The 18,750-nt window shown below is 56.7% G+C and overlaps 2 protein-coding genes across 3 annotated transcripts; one reads left to right on the forward strand and one right to left on the reverse strand.

The window, feature by feature from the left end:
* Positions 1–1,863: 1,863 nt before the first annotated feature.
* TEKT1 (tektin 1) lies at positions 1,864–9,588 on the forward strand. The gene is made up of 8 exons (XM_061604868.1): positions 1,864–1,972; positions 2,928–3,135; positions 3,687–3,852; positions 4,470–4,598; positions 5,496–5,639; positions 6,468–6,690; positions 8,303–8,499; positions 9,309–9,588. Exons 2-8 carry the CDS (start codon positions 2,946–2,948, stop codon positions 9,466–9,468), a joined length of 1,209 nt encoding a protein of 402 aa, XP_061460852.1. The 5' UTR covers positions 1,864–1,972; positions 2,928–2,945; the 3' UTR covers positions 9,469–9,588.
* A 498-nt stretch (positions 9,589–10,086) lies between these two features.
* On the reverse strand, positions 10,087–18,399 carry XAF1 (XIAP associated factor 1). Of its 2 annotated transcripts, XM_061604866.1 has the most exons (8): positions 18,002–18,399; positions 17,352–17,487; positions 16,638–16,694; positions 14,285–14,480; positions 13,728–13,795; positions 12,355–12,696; positions 11,304–11,370; positions 10,087–10,263 (listed from the first exon to the last, which is right to left on the reverse strand). In XM_061604866.1, the coding sequence occupies exons 1-8, from the start codon at positions 18,382–18,384 to the stop codon at positions 10,250–10,252; spliced, it is 1,263 nt and encodes a 420-aa protein (XP_061460850.1). In that variant the 5' UTR covers positions 18,385–18,399; the 3' UTR covers positions 10,087–10,249. The 2 variants fall into 2 exon arrangements, with proteins under 2 accessions (XP_061460850.1, XP_061460851.1); XM_061604867.1 differs by lacking the exon at positions 16,638–16,694.
* Between the last annotated feature and the right edge of the window lie 351 nt (positions 18,400–18,750).

Raw genomic sequence — 18,750 nt, forward strand, 5'->3', positions numbered from 1 at the left:
AGATAAAATGTTCTCCCCCCAAGAGAACCATGTATACTGCCTTTAACTCCTTGGAAGGGACAGAAATAACGAACTACACTAATAAAAATGGGTGACCTGCCCGCCGGGTAAGCAGCTCCAGGTGACAGCTGCATGTGACAGGGAAAAGCAAGAAAAACCTGGGGAATCTTCTGTGAATGATATATGAGATCCCTCAACTGAGGCTGAGCAAAGAGCCACTGAGTGACAAATTAAATTTGTGGAGTGAGAGAAAGGGAGGTGGCTCCACCCAGCACCACCCAATATTCTGCCTCCAAGGCTGTACTTAGAATAACTAACACCAGGCCCATGAGAACTCTGCACATGCTAAGCTAGGCCACTGGCGCAACCACGGCAATGCAGCACAGTGCAGGAGATGACAGCAGGCTTGGCTGTGGGGCGGGGGAGACCTGGATTACCTGCTGCTCAGCCACGAACCTCGAGCAGCCATGGGGAAGTCAACAGCCCTAGGCCTGGCCTACCTGGCGGAATGGTTGTAAGGCCAAAATGCCATTGCATTACTAATGAGGAGGGAAGGCGAGATTCGGGTATGAAACAGGTGAGTCTGTTAAAAAGGCAGCCATAAGCCTCACTCATGCTGAAAGGCCCTCCTTTTCCAGGATCTGGTAGGCACAATCCAGAGTGCTCTGGGACTTTTGGGCTTCCAGACCCAAGAGAGAGAGAGAATGGGGGGCGAAGCCTACAAGCCCCTGCCCAGCTGCTGTTTGGCTCTCTTTCCACATGAAGAGCAACCCCAGATGCTTCCACAAGGCCCTTTGGGTGAGCCCCTCCCTGACTCCCTCGTTGCTGGTGGTTCAGAATATTCTAGAATTAAGATGCAGGGAGTAGATCATCTCGTTTGCAAAGAAAAACCAAACCTGCTTAACACTGCCAAGTTATCAGGAAGGTGACTCTGAGGGGACGGTGGGATGGGATGTAAAAAAGTGAGCTATCCAGCTAACCCCTCTCAACTTTTATGAGCTCTGGGACATCTATTGAAATGGCCCAGCTGCCTTTTAAGACAGGTGGAACATGTCGACTCACAATCCTTGATCGTTTTGTGGGTGCCAGTTACACCCTCCTGTCTATAAATATTTATACTCAAAGCAGCTTACAAAATTAAATCAACTAAAAAGAAGTCAGCTAAACCTTTAAAAGCATAACTAATCCACAATCAACAACCCTGCAAATTATAAAACAGGAGCATTAGATTAATCAACCTTAAAAAACTGCAGAGCAGCCACCATTAAAAGCCTGTCTGAATAGATGAGTTTTCAAAACCTGCTTTGAATGGCAACCAGAGAAGTCTTTATTATTTATTACATTTATACGCCGCCTTTCTTTTCATGCTAGAAACCCAAGGCGGCTGACATAAAGTTCCCAAGAGGTCTCCCATCCAGCCACTGACCAGAACTGACCCTGCTTAGGTTCAACGGGGAGCTGGCCTCATGTGCCTTCAGACCATAGCCTGGGACGCTTTGCACTGGTCATAAACTGGCCTCGCCGGACCGCCCCTCCCCCGGGGGTAAAGTAGCCTCTCTCTGCGCCTGTCTACACGACTCTGTCACGCCCCGCCCCCTTTTCCCTCTCCTAAAATAAAAGCCCCCCGCGAGCATCAGCAGCTGTAGCCCCCCCCGTGTCTCGGACGGCCAGGGGGCCCCTGGGCGTGTGCCAAGCGCGCCTCCTCCTCTCCCGGGCCCAAAGGCGAATGAATTGCCGCCTCCCTGGCTCGGGGGCGGGGCTGTCCCAGCTTCGCGCCCTTTCATTCATTCCTTCATTCATTCCTTCTCTCCTCCGTTCGTTCTGCCAGCCAATGACGATGGCGTCGTGGAGCCCCGCCCCCATTGCGGCAGACCGCGTCACCCGTCCCCATGGCGACGGGTTTGTTGCTTTCCTGCTTGGAAGGCGCGGGCCGCCGAGGAGCTGCTGCTGCTGCGTCGTCGTCCCGCGAGAGGTGATGGCGACGGGTCGGGGCAGTTACGGGGCTGCTCCTCGTCCCCTCGCGCCGAGACGCAGAGCCGATCCCTCCCTCCCGCCCTCCCTCCGGGGTTAAAAGCAAGAAGGCGCTGCTGCTGTCAGGCCAGTGCCGCCTGGCCGCCCCCTGCAGTGTAGGCGGGGCCCTTGGAGCTCACGGGGAGCCGCCAACCCCTGCCCGCCCGCCGCCCCACCCGCACTGCCGGCCGCTCCCTCCCCCTCAGTCTCCGAGTTACCCTTGTGGAACTCAGCAGGGCAGAGAATGGGGCGACTCTGCAGCCTGTCATTGGCGCTCCAACCCCAGGGGCAGCTGGAGAACCACCCGTGGGGTGGGCTGGAACTCGGACTCCTGCACTGAGCAGGGGTTGGACTCGATGGCCTTACGGGCCCCTTCCAACTCAACTCTTCTCGCATTGGCTCTGGCTCCACCTGCTGTTGGCTTTCCGCCATACCTGTCCCAAGGGACACAGCCACCCTCCCCCCCCCCCCCCGTTGACCTAAAGTGGGGCACTGGCTGCGTATTCGAGGCACACAGGGCTTCCTTCCTAACCCTGGCCTGGCCCTACACAGGGCAGTTTTGCTTAAATGTGGCTTGGCAAGCGGGAGCCACTTCTGCAGCAGGAGCCGATGTGGCCCTCTGGGGCCCCACCTGCACCTCTCCCTGGCAGTACCGCCGAGGCCAGCCGTGGCTCTCCCCCCACCCGGTTTCGGCACATTCCGCGTGGCAGCCATAGGAAAGGGGAAGAGCCCAGCGGGTCAGCCAAGGGAGGGCTTCAGAGTGCCGGATAGGTGTGGGATTTGCCCAGGGGTGCTTGCTGGGCCATGCCCTGCAGAGTTGGGCCGGCCTCCCCTTCTGCCACCTCTGCAGGGGGGAGTGGGGCTTCCCCTTCAGTGGCGCTGAGTGCCCTCCCCGTGGGGTCCCTGCTCCCTCCCAGGACTGTCCGGAGGTGAAGATGGCCAAGCTGCTGCAAGCGCCCCCTAAGTTCCTGCCCCCCGAATGGCACATTGCCAACAAGGCCCAGTACAGCGGCGCCGAGGCCCAGTGGTCCCGCTCTGAGCGCCTGGTGGATGAGAGCCAGCGCCTGGTGGACGAAATTGAGAGGACGACTCAGAGGACCCAGAGCGACGTCAACAAGAGGATAGGTAGGGGGGGTCCATCTGCCTGAGGTGGGCTGGCCTTGCGTGGGGGCTGCCTTATGCCCAGTCAGCCATTGAGCTCAGCGTTGTCTGCATTGACCGGCAGCAGCTCTCCTGGGTCTGGGGCCTGCCTGGAAGTTGTGGAGATTGAACCTGGAAGTGTCCGTATGCAAAGCAGATGGCTTCTGTCCCTTCTGCAAGGCTGGCTGTGCCTCAGCCTCCATCTGCTAGCCTGAGAGCGTGCAAGGGGCTAATGGGGTCCGCTCTGGGAGACAGAATGCTGCCTTTTGTGGGCCGTTTGTCTGATCCAGCAGACCATCTTAATAACTTGAGAGGTGAGATACTGGAGTAGACTCCACGCTTGGCTGTATGTGCTATGCAGGACTGGTGGGCGTTTTGCTCTGCCTCTGGCGTGTGACCCCTCCCCTCCCCCTGCAACCATGAGGTCCGGCGGATCGCTTTTCCTTAAGGCAACACAACGCCTCCCAGTTGCTCTCCCAGCTGTGCAAAGAGCAAAGCTCTCTGCCTGGCATGACCCGATGCTCTCTGTCCCACAGAACAGAGACTTGAGGAGATCAGGTTCTGGAAGCAGCAACTGGATGACAAGCTTGACCAGATTGTGAAGGAAACCGAGGTGCTTCTGACGTTCAAGACAAGGCTGGAGAAAGCACTAGAGGGCTGCAAGGAGCCCCTTTTCATCGCTCAGGAGTGTCTCCTAAACCGGTGAGAATGGAAATGTGTCAAGAGGGAGGCATTATTCTCCCGCCCCCAAGTGGATCTGTGTGCACCCGGGCCTGCAATTCCTGCTTGCTTGGTGGGATGGGGAGGCGTTGTTTCCAGCTCAGAGGACTGGAAAGAGACTCAGGCCAGGCTAGAGCATGCTCTTTGGACTGAGAAGTTGTGTGGCCTCACCATGGTTGTTTAGTGGGGAGAGAAAAGTCCTCTGCACATGCCTAGAGGCATCTCTTCCTTATCTTCCCTTCCTGCCTTAGGGGAGGGCTGTAGCTCAGTGGCAGAGACCTGCTTTGCACCTAGAAGGGCCCAGCTTCAATCCTGGGTGTCTCCAGGTAGGGCTGCTTGAAATCCTGGAGAGCCACTGGCCAGTCAGTATGGACCAGGGGATCCCAAGGTGTGGTCCGCAAGCATCTTTCAGGAGATCCACGGTGTGTCTACAGAGGTGTGGCCGAAGGGTGGCCCATCCATTGCATGAAATATTCATACTGATTCATACTGTCTTTTTAATTGTTTATTTCATCCCTTATATTGTAGTTTATTGCATTCTACGGAATTCAGACTGTAATACAAGAAAATACAATGTGCAATGAAGTCTTCTGTTACAGGGAGAGGCGGGTCGGGATTGACCTGGTCCACGATGAAGTGGAGCGGGAGCTGATCAAGGAAGTGGAGGTTCTCCAAGGGGTCGTAGCTCTGCTTGAGCGTACGCTGGAGCAAGCCAACGAACAAATTAGGTATAGGGGGCAGAGAGAGATGGAAGAGAAACTTGTGGGGATTCTGGGCTGTGAACAGCTGTGGCTGGGAGAAATTAAACCCAGAGGTGCTGCTAGCCCTGATCCAGGGGGTTGGGGGGGACGCATATGCTGGGACCCCACAGCTCAGTGGCAAAGAACCTACTTTGCATGTGAAACATCTCAGGGCGTTTGCCATCTCCTCCACAACAGAAGGAGTGAGAACCTTGCAAGAGCCGCCACCAAACAGCCCTTGCCAACCTAGTGCCCTCCTGGCTGCATGGGGCTGATGGGAGTTGTAGTCCAAAACACCCAGAAGGCACCAGGTTGGGGAAGGCTAGATTAGACGGACGAGCGGTCTGACTCACGTGACCAGCACCTTCCAACACTAGTATCGCCCTGTGGCTAGCCAGATGAATTCTGTGGGCCTGGATCTGGATCCTTCTTCTCTGACTCTCTTACTGGCTCGCTGGGGGCCCTTGAGCAAGACCCCCCTCCCTCTGCTCTGGAATGTGGCTGTCTGCCATGCACAAAGCGGAGGCCCATCTCCCCTCCTTGGATGGCCCCTAGGCTCAGCCTTGAGGAAAGAGATCTGGCGGATTCCCCGAGCAATCCGGCCTTCTGCAATGTCTTTCTGATGAGCTTCTTGCTCTCGACTCTTGCAGCCGAGGGCTGTGGTGCTCCTTCCAAAGCACAGAGAGGCAGTTGTGCAAGAGCCTTCTCCGGCTGCTCTGAGGGGCTTCTGGCATGTGCAGTTTCTCTTGCGCACCCTCCCACGCCACGCCACACCTCCCCCCCCCATGGGCATTGCATTCTGCACCCTTGGCCACTTTGCTGTGGGGCCGCTGGCTTTTCTGTTCCGTCCTCTGTCTTCCCCAAGGGCTGTTTTTCCTCTTCCAGGCTTAACCGCTCAGCCAAGTACAACCTAGAGAAGGACTTGAAAGACAAATTCACCGCCTTGACAATTGACAACTATTGCTCCAGCCTCACCAACAACGCACCCGACATCGGATATGCCCAAAACGTTGTGAAGGTCGAGGAGAGGTAAGTCTCTCACAAGGGGGGCGGCGGGCGGGTGGGGGCAGCTCTGTTCACCTCAGCGAGGCGTTTTATAGGAAGACAACTGCTCCACGTGGGAGAAGACAGCAAGGGGGCGCCCCTTGATCGGCTTCCTCCAAAAGGTTTGCCCCCCCTTTTCTCCCCATCATGCCTGGGGCGTTCCCCCCCCTCCAGCTTTTGACCTGAGACCGGCTGTTCTCTTTTGTTTTCATTTCATTATTTAAGATACAACAAAGCAACCAAAACAGTGGGATACAAAAAGAGGAAATTAAAAATATCTTGACTGCATACAGAGAATCCACAAAAGTGTGTGTGTGTGTACGTATATATTTTTCTGCACCGAGATACAAAGAAAAAATATAGTACACACATTAAAAAAATCACCTTTACAAAATTCAGCATGTAGAAAACCTTTGGAACTTTTATATTGCTACCTGCCTCATTAGTGTAGGAAATAAAACTCCACCATTCTGCGGCAAATGTGTCTCTTTGGTTTCTCCCTTTTGCAATCTTTATCTTTTGTGTACGATTTTCTATTAATGCTAAATGCCAAATTGGAAGGATTTGAAGGGCATCTCCATCCTCTTGTGGTACAACAACCAAAATTCATATGAAAGGACACGCGTATTCGTTGCCCTAAGCCCGTAGATGTGACAGCAGCTTTAACATTTCTCCATTTTAGAAATAATACCATTTATTTTTCATGCCGCTTGTTTGGGAAGCCGGGGTCGTTCTCCTCCTTCCTCCCAATGCTGAAAGGGTTCGGGAGGCCAGCTGGGAGCAACCTCCCTTTTTGCCTTCTTCCTGTGACAGTTCAGTGAGCCCTGAAGAATGGGTAGATTTCTCAAACGTGAACGTTGAAAAAGCCGACAGGCAGCGCAACAACTCCCTGGCGCTGCGAGCCCTGATTGACAGCATCCTGTCCCAGACAGCCAGTGATGTGCGCAAGCAGAACGACGTGGTGAACGTCGCCTTCCGGAACAGGGTGAAAGAGACCAAGCGTGCCAAGAGCCTGCTGGAAGCGCACCTGGCGAAGGTAAACTGGGCTGGCGGCAAATAGGCTTGGGGAGGGGGAGCCGGGAGGGGGCGCCTCAGTCTCTTCTCGTAATGGTTTCCCTCTCATCATCAAGTTTTTTTGGTGGGTTGTGACTTTTTTCAAAAAAAAAAATGGTATCAATCCAGGTATAAGCAAAATAAATGCCAGTGTCCAATGCCCTTCATAACTTCGAACTCACAAAAGCCTCAGGCGGGGAGAGTGTCCTTGCACTTGGGTCCTGCTTGCGGGCTTCCCCCAGGCACCTGGTTGGCCACTGTGAGAACAAGATGCTGGACTAGATGGGCCACTGGCCTGATCCAGCAGGCTCTTCTTATGTTCTTATGTTAACCTCATCCAGATCCAAGCAAAGCCATCTTTCCTTCCAAGAGACAAATACATCCAAATAATAATAATGGTGTCCAGGCTTCGATTTTAGAGTGAGGGGCTTTTCCTCAGAGGGAGAGCCCTTATTCACCCTCAGAAAGTCCCAGGTTCAGTGGCTGGCGGAGATTCACCATCTGACTGAAACCCACAGCACCCCCAGGGTGTGTGGTCTAATTACTTCCTGCCCCCCAGATGCCGTGGGGGTGCTCTTGTTCTCCAGACCCCCCCCCCGAATTGCTTCCTCTTTTGCAGTCTTTTTTGTGAACAGGAGAGGAAGCGGCACAGTAGGCGTGTGGTGGTCTGGGGTTGTGGTGGAGGGTTGCCGTCAGGAGAAGCCCAGGCAAGGGGGGTGCAGGAAACGGAAATGGAGAGAGTGATGGGAGGAAGGAGGGAGAAAGCCTTGAAAACCAGGGGGGGGCTCAGCTGGGAGTAACAAATGGAAGGCATGGCACAGAGGGAGGGACGACGCACAGTCCTTCAGACTCTGCCCACTTTTTGTTCTAGCTCCACTTACTTTTGCCTGGCCCCACCCACCAGCAGCATGTGGCCCCCGATAAGGAAAAAGCCTCCCCACCTACTAGGCTGGATGAATTGCTGCCCCGCTCTGAGCCCCCTGAAGGGAAGCAGGACGCTCCCTCCTTGTGGAGCAGCCTCCAGGCCTGCCCTCTCTTGCCATCCACGCCTGGTGCCATTTGTGCCCATGTGAGGTGGCCTCCTCCCAAGTCCCTCAAGCCCAGGATGGCCTCCCCTCTTCCGCATCTCAGGCAGAGTCTCTCTCTCTCTGAGCCAGGCTGCCCGAGACCCTCTGGCTGGAGATTGAACTGGGGGCTCTTCAGCAGTGCCAAGTGGGTGCTGCCCCGCTGGGCTCTCCTTGCTTTCAGGCGGGCATCGGCAATGCTGCCAAAGCCTAAGACTGTTTGGGGCAGCAGAGTGGGTTGCACAGAAGGCCGCAGACTCCCTTCCTTTGGCAGGTGCCACGCAGGCACTTCAGGGACGTCTGGCCCTCTGGATGTGGCTGAACTGCGGCTGCCAGCATCCTTGGCCATTGGCCCTGCTTGCAGGGGCTGATGGGAGTTTTGTCTGGCCGCATGCGGAGGGCCAAAGGGTCTCCGCTCCTGGTGCAGCTCAGGCGTCTACCTTAGCTGGGGCCGTGGGGAGAGGCAGTTGGGAGTCGAGTCTTTGGGGACCCGCCGCCGTGCCCATCCTCCTGCTCTGCTTCTGGCTGAAGGTGATGGAGGAGGTCAGCTCGCAGGAGAAGAATATCGAGTCCCTGAAGAAGGCCATCCTGGACAAGGAGGGGCCAGCCAAGGTGGCCCAGACCCGCCTAGAGACCCGGACTCATCGGCCCAACGTGGAGCTCTGCCGGGATCAGGTGCAATTCCGGCTCATGCGGGAGGTGCAGGAGATCGGCCACAACGTTCAGAGGCAAGTGCCCGGCCAAATGGCCACCAGGCCTCCCCCAGCCCAGAGCTCCCCCTCCTCTGCAAGACTCCTTGCAAGGCTCTTGGGGCTGCTCGGCATAGGACCTCCAGGGGGCCATCTTTGGGCTTTTTGTTTTGCCTACTGAGCAAGGAAGATTCGTAGGTAGAAGCGCCCCGCAGGGGTGGGGGGGAAAGGGTTCATTGGCATGCAAAGCAGCTGCTCCGTGGCGGCTTGAGGGAGCGACCACAGCTCTTCCGTGGACCAGGAATGTTTTGATGCCACTTTGCAACTAGTTTTACAGGCACACGCTCCAGCGGGGTGGAGTCTGGCGCCTGGATGTCCTGAGAACGAATGGATGAATGAGTGCGTTGCTCTTTCCAAGAGGAAGGCTATAGTTCTCATGGACGCTTTGAAGGGAAACTCACAGACACGTTGGCAATGCTACCCAAATGGGCTCCAGTGGGACTGGCCTGTTCCCTTCCTCTAGAGTCTAGTGGTTAGAGAGGGGGCGGGGGGGAGGCAGCAGTTCCTTTGCCTGACTTCCGGGCAAATAGAGTACATTATGCAAAGCAGCCAAATTCTTGCAAACTTCCTCATTTTGCATAATTCCCAAGTTTTCCTGCTGCAGAATTTTGAGCATCCTATTTTGACACCCCCACTTAGCACCTGTGGGCAAAAGTGCTGGCTGTCAGGGGTTAAGACAGAGGAGTTATGGTGGGGCCAGATGAGGGAACAGGGAGGGGAGGGTCTGTTGGAGGCTCCTGGAGGCCATGGGCTACTGGCCCTCACCCTCTCTCCTGCTCCTCCCTCAGGCTGAAGGACACGCTGGCACAGGCCCAAGCAGAGCTGAAAGGGCTGAACCGCCGGCAGCTCTCCCTGGAGGAGGAGACTGAGGTCAAAGCCAACAGCCTCTACATTGATGAAGTGCTCTGCGTGCAGATGAGAGAGTCCATCGCTGTCAACAACTTCTGATGTGGCAAGGCTGGCCAAACCTGCCCCCTGCATGGACACCCCCCCCCAATAACCCCGACCCTCCCGCAGGGCTTGCCTCTACTTTAAACTTTCTATGAGACAATAAAGTGCAGAAACTCCCGCAACCAAGCTTCCTCATAAGCGACACTTCCCAATGCGCCTCCTTTTTCTGGGGTGCGTACCAGGCAGGATACGGTCAGCACCGCCTCAGCCACTGGGCACCTGCTGGTTGGTAAAGAGGCCGCGGGCGCCTTGCCACCCATCACAGGCACTGAGGGAGAGGGAGCGGGTTCGTCTGACCAGCTTCCTTCGGGTTTCTAATAGCTGCCGACTGCACATTCCTGAGTCTTGGGCTGGCTGTTAAGGTGGGGCGCTCTGTGGCCAGGGGGTCCTAGCCATCACAGGTGCTCTTTTTAGGGGAGCTCAGCTCAATGCCACCACCCTTTTTGTTTCCTTGCTGGGGGGGACGGCCCCGCCCACCCTACAACACTGTGTCCCCTGTTCGCTCTTGATTTGTACGTGTCCTGCCAGGGCGGCTGCTGGGATAAGTTTCTTTTCCGGGGGGGGGGGGCTCTATCATAAATTCCAAAGGGGCTCCTTGCGCTCAAACAGTGGGTCTGAATTGTAGCTCTTTTATTCTCAATAAGGCAGATCAGGCCCATGCATTGCAAAGCGCTTTACTGAACCTGCCCCTGCTGGGAGGAAAAGGACCACACTGGGCCCCAGGGAAGCCTCGCTGCTGCCGCCGCTGCCAACAGAGGTCTTTCCGCAGGAGGGCGCTCTACATCGACTCCTCTGCAAGGGAAGACAAGCAAAGGAGCTCAGTTCTGGAACTGACGGGCAGGAAGAGGTGGCCAGGGGGCAGGCTCTGCGCTTCCCCTCCTGAAACAATGGCTCTGGAGAAGAGCGGGAGATCTCCTTGGCCCGGGCAGAAGACAAAGGAGCTTGCACACAAATCCCTGGTTGCTAGAGTTGCCGCTTCCTTGGTGTTAGTAAGACAGCTTTTTTAGCTTGCACCCTCTCTTATGAGTGGCAGCTGCCTTCTGGGCCCATTGGGTGGGATTCATAGGAGGTGGTCTTCAGAAGGGTAGCCGATAAATGAATGGACTCTATATGGTGGTGGGGGGGAGGAGAGCATAGCATGTCTTGTTAGATCTCCCTCTTGAAGGGCAGAGAAGCCCACCTTTGAACATAAGGACACCAGAAGCGCCTGGCTGCAGCTGGGTCGGGCCAAAGGGGACCCATCTAGTCCAGCCTCCTGTTCTCACAGTGGCCAACCAGGTGCCCCCAAGGGAAGCCTGCAAGCAGGATCTGAACGCAAGAGCACTCTCCCCCCTGTGGTTTCCAGCATCCTGCATCTGCTGGGGGAGGGAGAGGAGAGCCACAGCTTGTGAGAAGGGACTCCTGGCATGGCAAGACTCCGCACCAAGCAGTGCAGCCAGTTCCTCCCCCTATGACGTCTCAGATGGCAAAAGGAGGCGGAATCGCAGCGTAAAAAAAATCTCAGATCCAAGAAAGGACAGAAGAGAACCAGAGTGCCCTGTAGAGTGCTTGCCAGTCTGAGCCCAGAAACGCCTCAAATGAGGCCATTTGTCTTCCTTTGGTGTTTTGCCCCCCAACCACAGACTAAAGCTCTTAAAACTTTCCCTGTGAGCTGCAGGAGGGAGGGGGGGATAGGAGATGCTGCTTATTCCCCCCAGCTGACCCTCCAGCAACGGGGAAACTGAGTTGGGAGGCTGGTGGATGAGGAAAGCCTCCTTGGACCAGGGGAAGGGGCTCATTCTTGGGGACAGGGAGTTGGGGGGACCGTGTTCCCACGATTCTGCCCAAAATACCTCCTTTTCTCAGGAAACGAGGACTCCTCCGCAGTGCCTGTAGGGAGGCTGCCCGCCTGCACTTTTTCTGAAAGGGGAAGGATACCGTGACTGCAGCAGAGCATCTCTTGAGGTTGCCATTCAGCCTCTCTGCCTGCCACTTGTTCTTAACTTAAGGTTCCTGCAGGCAGAAACATAGCTGGCAGTGTTCGTTCATCTGCAGGAAATCCCTTCCCACCACGCAGGAGCCAGGAGGCAACGCCTCCTCTTTGCAGGCTCGCAAGGAACCAAAGGTGGTGGTGGGGAAACGGCAAATTTTGGACCAGGGTGAGGAACGTCTGTGGCCCTCTGGGTGTTGTTGCATTCCAGGCCCAGTGCATTCCAGGCCCAGGGCTGACGCTGGGAGTTGGGCTCCACAGGTCAAGGCAGCCAAAGCATGCAGGGGCTGGACGACGCTGGCTGCTCACCTACGGAGAGCGCAGCAAGGAGGAGGGTGCCAGGAGAGGCAAAGGGGATGCCGCAAGGCAGCTCTTCCTCCCTCCCTCCCTCCCTCCCTCCCTGGGAGGCTGCAGAGGATCCAGGTGGAGAATCGTCCCCACTCAGAGCCTGCCCCCTTCTGAACATGGGCCTGTCCCACTCGGCTGGCCATTACCCCATCGCAAAAGCCTGCCTTGGACACTGGAAGATGGCAACTCAAATTTAGGGGTTGAATTCTGCATGCTAGTGGGGAGACAGCGAGCGAGCGCGTCCTCCAAGGCGGCCAGGCTGTCCATCTGGCTGGCCTCTCCCACCTGCCTGCCCTCCTTTGCCAACTGACGCCCTCAAGGCAGCTGACCATTCCTTCCCGCTTCTTCTCTGGCCAGCCAAGGGAGAGAAGGCATCTTCTCTCCCCCCCTCCCCGGCAGCCTGGCCACTGCGCCTCCAACTTGGTTAATAAGTTAGTTAGGCTGCCTTTATCCTATGAATAAAGTTGTTTTTCTCATTCTCAGCCAAGTCTGAAGTCTCAGAGATTGACAGCAGGTTAAAAGGCTGCTCCTTTGGAGTAAACCGCACACCCAGTTCCATGGCTAACCTCGTGCTTCTGCAGGGTGGGGCTCGGAAGGAGGATGTTGCACTGAGAGCAAGTCACCAGCTGGTCATAGGCGGTGGCGGCAGCAGCATTGTTTTCCATGGCCTGCGGCACAGTGGAGCTGAAGGCCAGGCGGGCCGGAGTCTTCTTGCTCCGGGAAGGCTTCAGCGAGGGCCTCCCTGTGGAGGCCAGCTCCTTCTCCTTCCTCTTGGGCCGGACGTCCATCTCAGCTGCGGGGCTCAAAGTGGGGGAAGAGGGAGCCACCAGGGTCGGAGGGGAGCCGGACTCTGTGGAGGAGTGGGTGGGAGGAGCTCCCAGGAGCCGAGGGAGGGGCGTGCACTCATCCTGCGATGAAAGGGAAGGACGGGGGTTCAGGAGAGAGCCAGCCTACTTAAGCAGTCACTCGGCAAAGAAACCCCAAAGGGGCAGGCAGCTGGTGGCCACCTCCGGGTGAGTGGGCCAGTGATGTTGTCTTTGCCGTGCCAACATCCAGCCCACATCACCCCCGCAACATTACCAGACCAGGAGGGGGGGCTAGTTCCGTGGCAAAGCACCTGCTTTGGACGCAGAAGGTCCCAGGCTCAGCCCTCTGGCATCTCCCGCTCACGTACCTGAAACTCTGGAGCCCACTGCCAGGGAGCAAGGAGGTCCCCCCGGGCTAGGTGGACCCGGAGCCTGACTGGCATTAAGGCCGGTCCACATGTCCATAAGCCAATTTTCCACAGCAGTGGCGAGTGCAAATCAAGGGATCTGCAACCCCACGGCTCCTTCTTCTTTGGTGGCCAGGTGGCCGGTCTTTGGTCAGGCCCAAGGGCTGAAAGCTGCAGGGGGAGCCTCAGGACCAGCAACTACATGTGGCCCTCCACATTTCTTCATCCGGTCCCTGGGACTCCCTGCAGGCTACACTCCTCCGCCCTCAACTGTTCTTGCTGGCTGGAATGTGCCCTTGAACTAGGGTGCTGCCGGAGGGGGGAGGGTATAGAACCCCCCCCGGATTCTTTTGCATGGTTGGAGTGTACAAAGGTTCACATCCGTTGCCCCACCCCTTTTTTGCCTCTGGCTTCACCCCCCACGGGCATGCGGACCCCAGAAGGTTGCCCACGTGCGAATGTGGACCTCCAGCTGAAAAAGGTTTGCCAATCCCTGGGCTAAAATATTTGCCTGTGGGAGTTCTGTGCTGTGTCAAGTGATTGACAGCTGTCAGATCACCCGCAACACAGACACACCCAGTTCCAGTGCAACCACAAGGCAAGACGACCTGACCAGGCTGGCTTGACCAATCCCGGGGGGGGGGCTTTGTGCCTCCCTCCGGGGGCCACCCCATTGGGGTGGCTCACCAGCAGTGAGGAAGTGAACGATGGAGTCAAACTGCTTACCAGGTGCTGGAGGTACTTCTCATCGGGGAACCAACCCTTACACCGCTGGCATAAATTGGCTTTGATCCCTAATGATGGGAGGGGGGAGAAAAGCATCACTTGTGTATGGGGGGGGGAAGAGAGAGAGACAGGTGTTCCAGACGTACCCCTCAGGCCTTCTCAGGGTCAGCACCTGCCCCACCCTCTGCTGGGATGAAGGGGATGGGGGACCGCTTTTCATTCCCAGAGTAATTCGGGGCATGTGCAGACGCCCTCAAAGCTTCAGAAATGTCATCACCACACAAGGCAAGGATGACCCCCCACACACAAGCCTGCAACTTTTTTTTCTAGGAGGGCCCCTGTGAGAAGGGGGCAGCCCCCCGGAAGGCAGCCTGACAGCTCCTCCTGCGACCACAGGCCCCACCCTCTTTGCATCTGTTCTTGCCTCCCATGCCTCTAGTTGCTGACCCCCTTGGCTAAATTCAAGACCCCCTTGCAGATGGAAAATGTGGCTCCCCAGGCTGAAGGGGGCTCAGTGGAAGCTGGGACAAGTAGGGTCGTGCAGATGTCAGACTCACCGGGGCCCGTCGGCCTCTCACAAGGCCGGCACGCGAGTCTGTGCTCCTTCAGGGCTTTGTACATGATGTACTTGCCACAGTCCCAGCACAAGGTGGTCCGGCTGCCGCACGCATCCAGGTGGGCCTGCAGCCGGCAGAAAGGCATCTCCAGCTCGCAGAAGCGGCACTCGGCCAGGCGCTCGCGGCACTCTTCAGCCTGCAGGGGAGGATGGAAAGGGGGCCCAGAGGGCAGCATTAAAAGGGGGCTCTGGGCAACCAGAAGGACCTCAGGCAGCCACTCACGAGGCAGGGAGGGTCCCCAGCTCCTTAGGAGGGCCAAAAAAAGCAGGCGCTGCCAGTGCCAGATGGGCTCTTCAGATTGCACTCCTGAAAACGTCATGTCTGAATGAGACCAAATGTCATGGCCTGTCAGAGGACTCATCAGCCGAGGATGACTCGGGAGTAACAGCAGCAGACCCAGAAGCAGCAGACCCAGAAGGAGAAATTGAGGAAACTCCTGAGAACCCAGCTCCTTCTCCCCCTCAGCTGCAGAGCACCCCAGACACAGCTGAAGCCCTTCAGCCAGATGCAGACAGTGAACAGGATACTCCCCCCTCACCTGCAGAACGTAGACAGCAGAAGGTCAGGCAGAAGAGGGGCAGGCCTGTCCACTTAAGGCCAAAACACTGAGGGCTCACACCTGCTGACAAACCTGCTCCTTAAAAGTCAAACCTTGGGTTCAGCTTGTTGCTGACTACAATGTCAGGCGTGACCACTGTGTGTCTTCCTATCCCCTGAACCTTGACTTGGACTGATCTCTTGGCAAACTAGACCCGGACCTTCACTGACGTCTCTTCTGGATTTCTGGCTTGGCATGTAAGCTTTGAACAGCCTCTGCCCTTGCTTCCTCCTTGCTAGCCTGGCAGATTTATAGCCAAGCTGCTGGCTGAGGACTTATGGCCTGGCAATTACCAAGGAATCTCCAGCCCTGCCTGCACCCCCACCGCCACTGCTGTCTCAGTGAAGAGCTGACACCAAACATGCTTGGAGGCAGGTCTTTCGTCAGGTCCTTGGGGAGCCAGCATTGTTTGCCTTCCCCTAAAGTGAGAGCAGTTAATTGAAGATGTGCTGCAAGGGAATGGACTGTTTTTGTACTTGTGTGGAAATGAGACTGTAATATGACTATGCTTTTAATGATGTATATCTCAATGTCTGACTAACCTGTACCTGTTATTTCCTTGTAGGGAAAGCTGTCATTCTGTTGTTTGTCTGCAGGTCTAGGACAGACCTTTTTCAGAGAAGGGTGTAGTGTTATGAGCATGGGGGTTGGAATGGATGATTCCTGTGGGTCACCTTTCCAGCCTCTGATTTGGAATCCTGTGCCTTGGAATGAGGAACTCTCTGCTGGTCAAATGAGTCTTTTGTTAACCAAATACAGCAGGGTCCCGCTTTACAGCGTTCCGCTGATGCGGCAGCTTTCCATCAGGGGAGATTCCCTGCTTTAAAGCCGATTTTGCGATGTTTTGCGACGCTTTCGTGTCATTTTCGCGTGAAGCAGCCCATTATAGTCTATGGGGTTCCGCTTTACGGCGATTTCCGCTTTAAGGCAGGGGCCTGGTCCCTAACCTGCCGTATTAACGGGGCCCTACTGTAGATTGGCCAGGTAAGATAATGGGCCGATCAGTTGCCTAGCAATCGAGAATGGGCCAGGAAGACCCCTTTTGTCATTTTAAACTCTACAGGAGAGCCTTCCCCCCACACCTGGCAGCTAGCAGAAGGTGTGTGCTTGTAGTTTGAGTGTGTCCAGAGAATTGCTGGGGCTGCAGGCAGGCAGAGAGGCTGGCTCTCTGCATCATGGCTATAGGATGCCTCTGCACCCAGATGGAAAAGCTGGTCATTAGACGGCTGATGTATTGAACCCCTCCATCCTTCAGCTCAGGTTGGAATGTGTGTAAATAAATAAACCATATTTCATAAAGACACCGCAGTCTCCGCTGACCTTCCTCCCCAAAGGAAACCAAACTGTGGAGGAGCGCAGGGACCCCCGAAATCTCACCGCTCGGAGATTGGGGGAGGCCTGCCTCAGCATACATGGAATGCACTGCTCTTGAGGTCCATCCACACCCATCAAAGGGGACAACCGCCCCCCCACCTACGCTGGGATGAGAAAGAGCCAAATCCAAAGATGTGGGGCGTGCAGGGAGGGGGATTGCTGGCTCCCTGTCAGACCTCATTTCACAGCGTAACCAAAACTGAGTTCCAGGGTTGTTATCCCAGGATAAGCGAGGATGGAAATGGGCTCCTCGCTGCCTCAGCAGAGCATGCCTGTTCCTCAGGGGCCTGTCTGGGAATGTGGGCCAGCCCCCCCCTTTACCTCATGGTGTTCCAGCAGGTATTGCTGCATTGCTTGATGACAGCGCTGGCACCTGACCTGGGGGGGGGGGGAAGAGGAAGAAGAGGCAAGGAAAGTCCTCAGCTGCTTTGCCACAAGAAGCCCCCCCCCCGATCAGGAGGGAAATTGCTCTGTAGGGACCGAGGAAGCCGAGTCAGACATCGATCCACCTACCTCAGTACTGTCCACACTGGTTGGCAGTGGCTCTCCAGAGGGGCAGGCAGGGTCTGTCTGTCAGCCCTGTCTGGAGATGCTGGCACCGGGGACGGGACCAGGGCCATTCTGGGTGCGCAGGAGGGGCTCTGCCGTGGAGCCACATGGGCCCTCTGCAAGCCCCTGAAGGCGCCAGAGAGGCGAGCAATGCTCCAGGAGAGGGCACAAGACTCCTCCGCATGGGTGGCGGTTTGGGGCAACAACTGGCCAAGCCAGCTCACTCTGCCAGCAGCTGGCTTTCACTCGGCGGCTCTGCCAGGCAACAGACAGACCATCCCCAAATGTGCACAACTTTCCACGTGCCCAGCAGAAGCGGCCTTTTCCGGCTGGGGAAGACGACCTTTGTCTGCCCGACTCTCATACATGAGCCAGCTCAGCCAGGGCCAGCCTCTGTCCTTGCACCCGCTGCCCTCTAAGAGCCTGAGCCGGAATTCCCAATGTGGACAAGGGGAGTCAGAAGCAGAGCCCCCCCAGCCCCAATACCTGCTGGTGGGCTCTGGCGAGGTGCTCCGGCATGTCCCTCAAGGCAATCAGTTCCTCACACTTGGGGCAGATGGAGAGGAAGCGCACACAGTGAGCCTCGTGGAGGGCAAAGTTGGAGGCGACCACGTCCCGCTGGCTGGCAAGGGAAGGAAAAGAGCCCATGGTGGGCACGGTGGAAAAACAGGCGGCCACCAGTAGGCAGAGTGACAAGTCGGGCAGGAGGGAGGCAGAGGGAGGAGTCCTGCCTCTGATGAGGGCCCCAACGCAGGGGATGACTTGGCCTGTGCCCGGCCGGCGGATTCCAATCCGGGGCTGATATTTCGCCCCCAGTGAAATGTGAAGGGAATTTTAAAAAGTTTGATTGTTGTATTTTTATGCGACTTTATATGGATTCCCCCCATTATACGTTATGTAAACCGCTTCGAGATTTGCTTTTGCCTTGAGGGGCGTATAAATTTTATAAATAATAAAATGCGAGGCCAAACCAGCAAGACTCTCATTCCCATTCCTTCTTGGGGGTGGAAGAGGGCTTCTTCACGCTTCTTCCTTTAAGACCCAGTGGAGGCCTGTGGGGGGCCCCGGCCTCCAATCCACCTTATGGGTCACGGGGAGGGAGAGAGCCAGGACCCGCTGCGCCCCGAACGCCCTACCAGTTCTTGCAGACGCGCCTCGCCGCCGCCTCCATCTCGCTTCTCGGGCTCGCGCCCTCGTTCACTTTCACTTTCATTTCTGCCAAGTCTGCGGGGCGGGGACCGGGGGGGAAACGAAACTCAGGCCCCGAAGGAAGCCGGCCGGCCAGCTGCCTAGGCCGCCGCAGCCCTGGGTCGCCGGCTTCCCCTCTTGGCCCGGGGGGCAACACCGCTGGCGGCTCTCCCAGTGCGCAGAGCAGCCGCGGCCGGCAAGGGGGTCCGGGCGGCCACAAGAGGGCAGCAGGGGACCACCTTTTGCCTCGCCGCCTCGCCACTAAAGACCGCCAGGGCCGAGAGTCCCCAGGCGCATCTCTCCCGCTCCTGGGCTGGGCGCCTTCCTCCATCACGGGCTACCTGGGCCATTTTGCAGTAGAGGTGCCAGCCCAGTAGGGATCGAACCCGGGTCCTTCTGCATCCAAAGCAGTGTTCCACCACCCAGTTTGGATCCATCCCATGCCAAAAAATGTTATTTTAGTTTGTGAGCTCCTTGAGGCAAGGACCTTTCCACTGGCCACTGTGGACAGAACCATTCATACTGGGAGTGGTTTCTCACAGCTGAGCAGTCCATCCACACATTGTGGACGGGTGGAGGTTGCAGTGGGCTGGGGAGAGAGATACTGGGGTGAGATCCCCGAAGGAGCTCTGTCCTGTACCTTTAAAACTAGCTGTGCCCGCTGGGGCTGCTCGGCCGGCCGCCCCACCGGCCCTGG

This window comes from Rhineura floridana, chromosome 21 (genome assembly GCF_030035675.1).
Source record: "Rhineura floridana isolate rRhiFlo1 chromosome 21, rRhiFlo1.hap2, whole genome shotgun sequence".
Taxonomy (NCBI): Eukaryota; Metazoa; Chordata; class Lepidosauria; order Squamata; family Rhineuridae; genus Rhineura; species Rhineura floridana.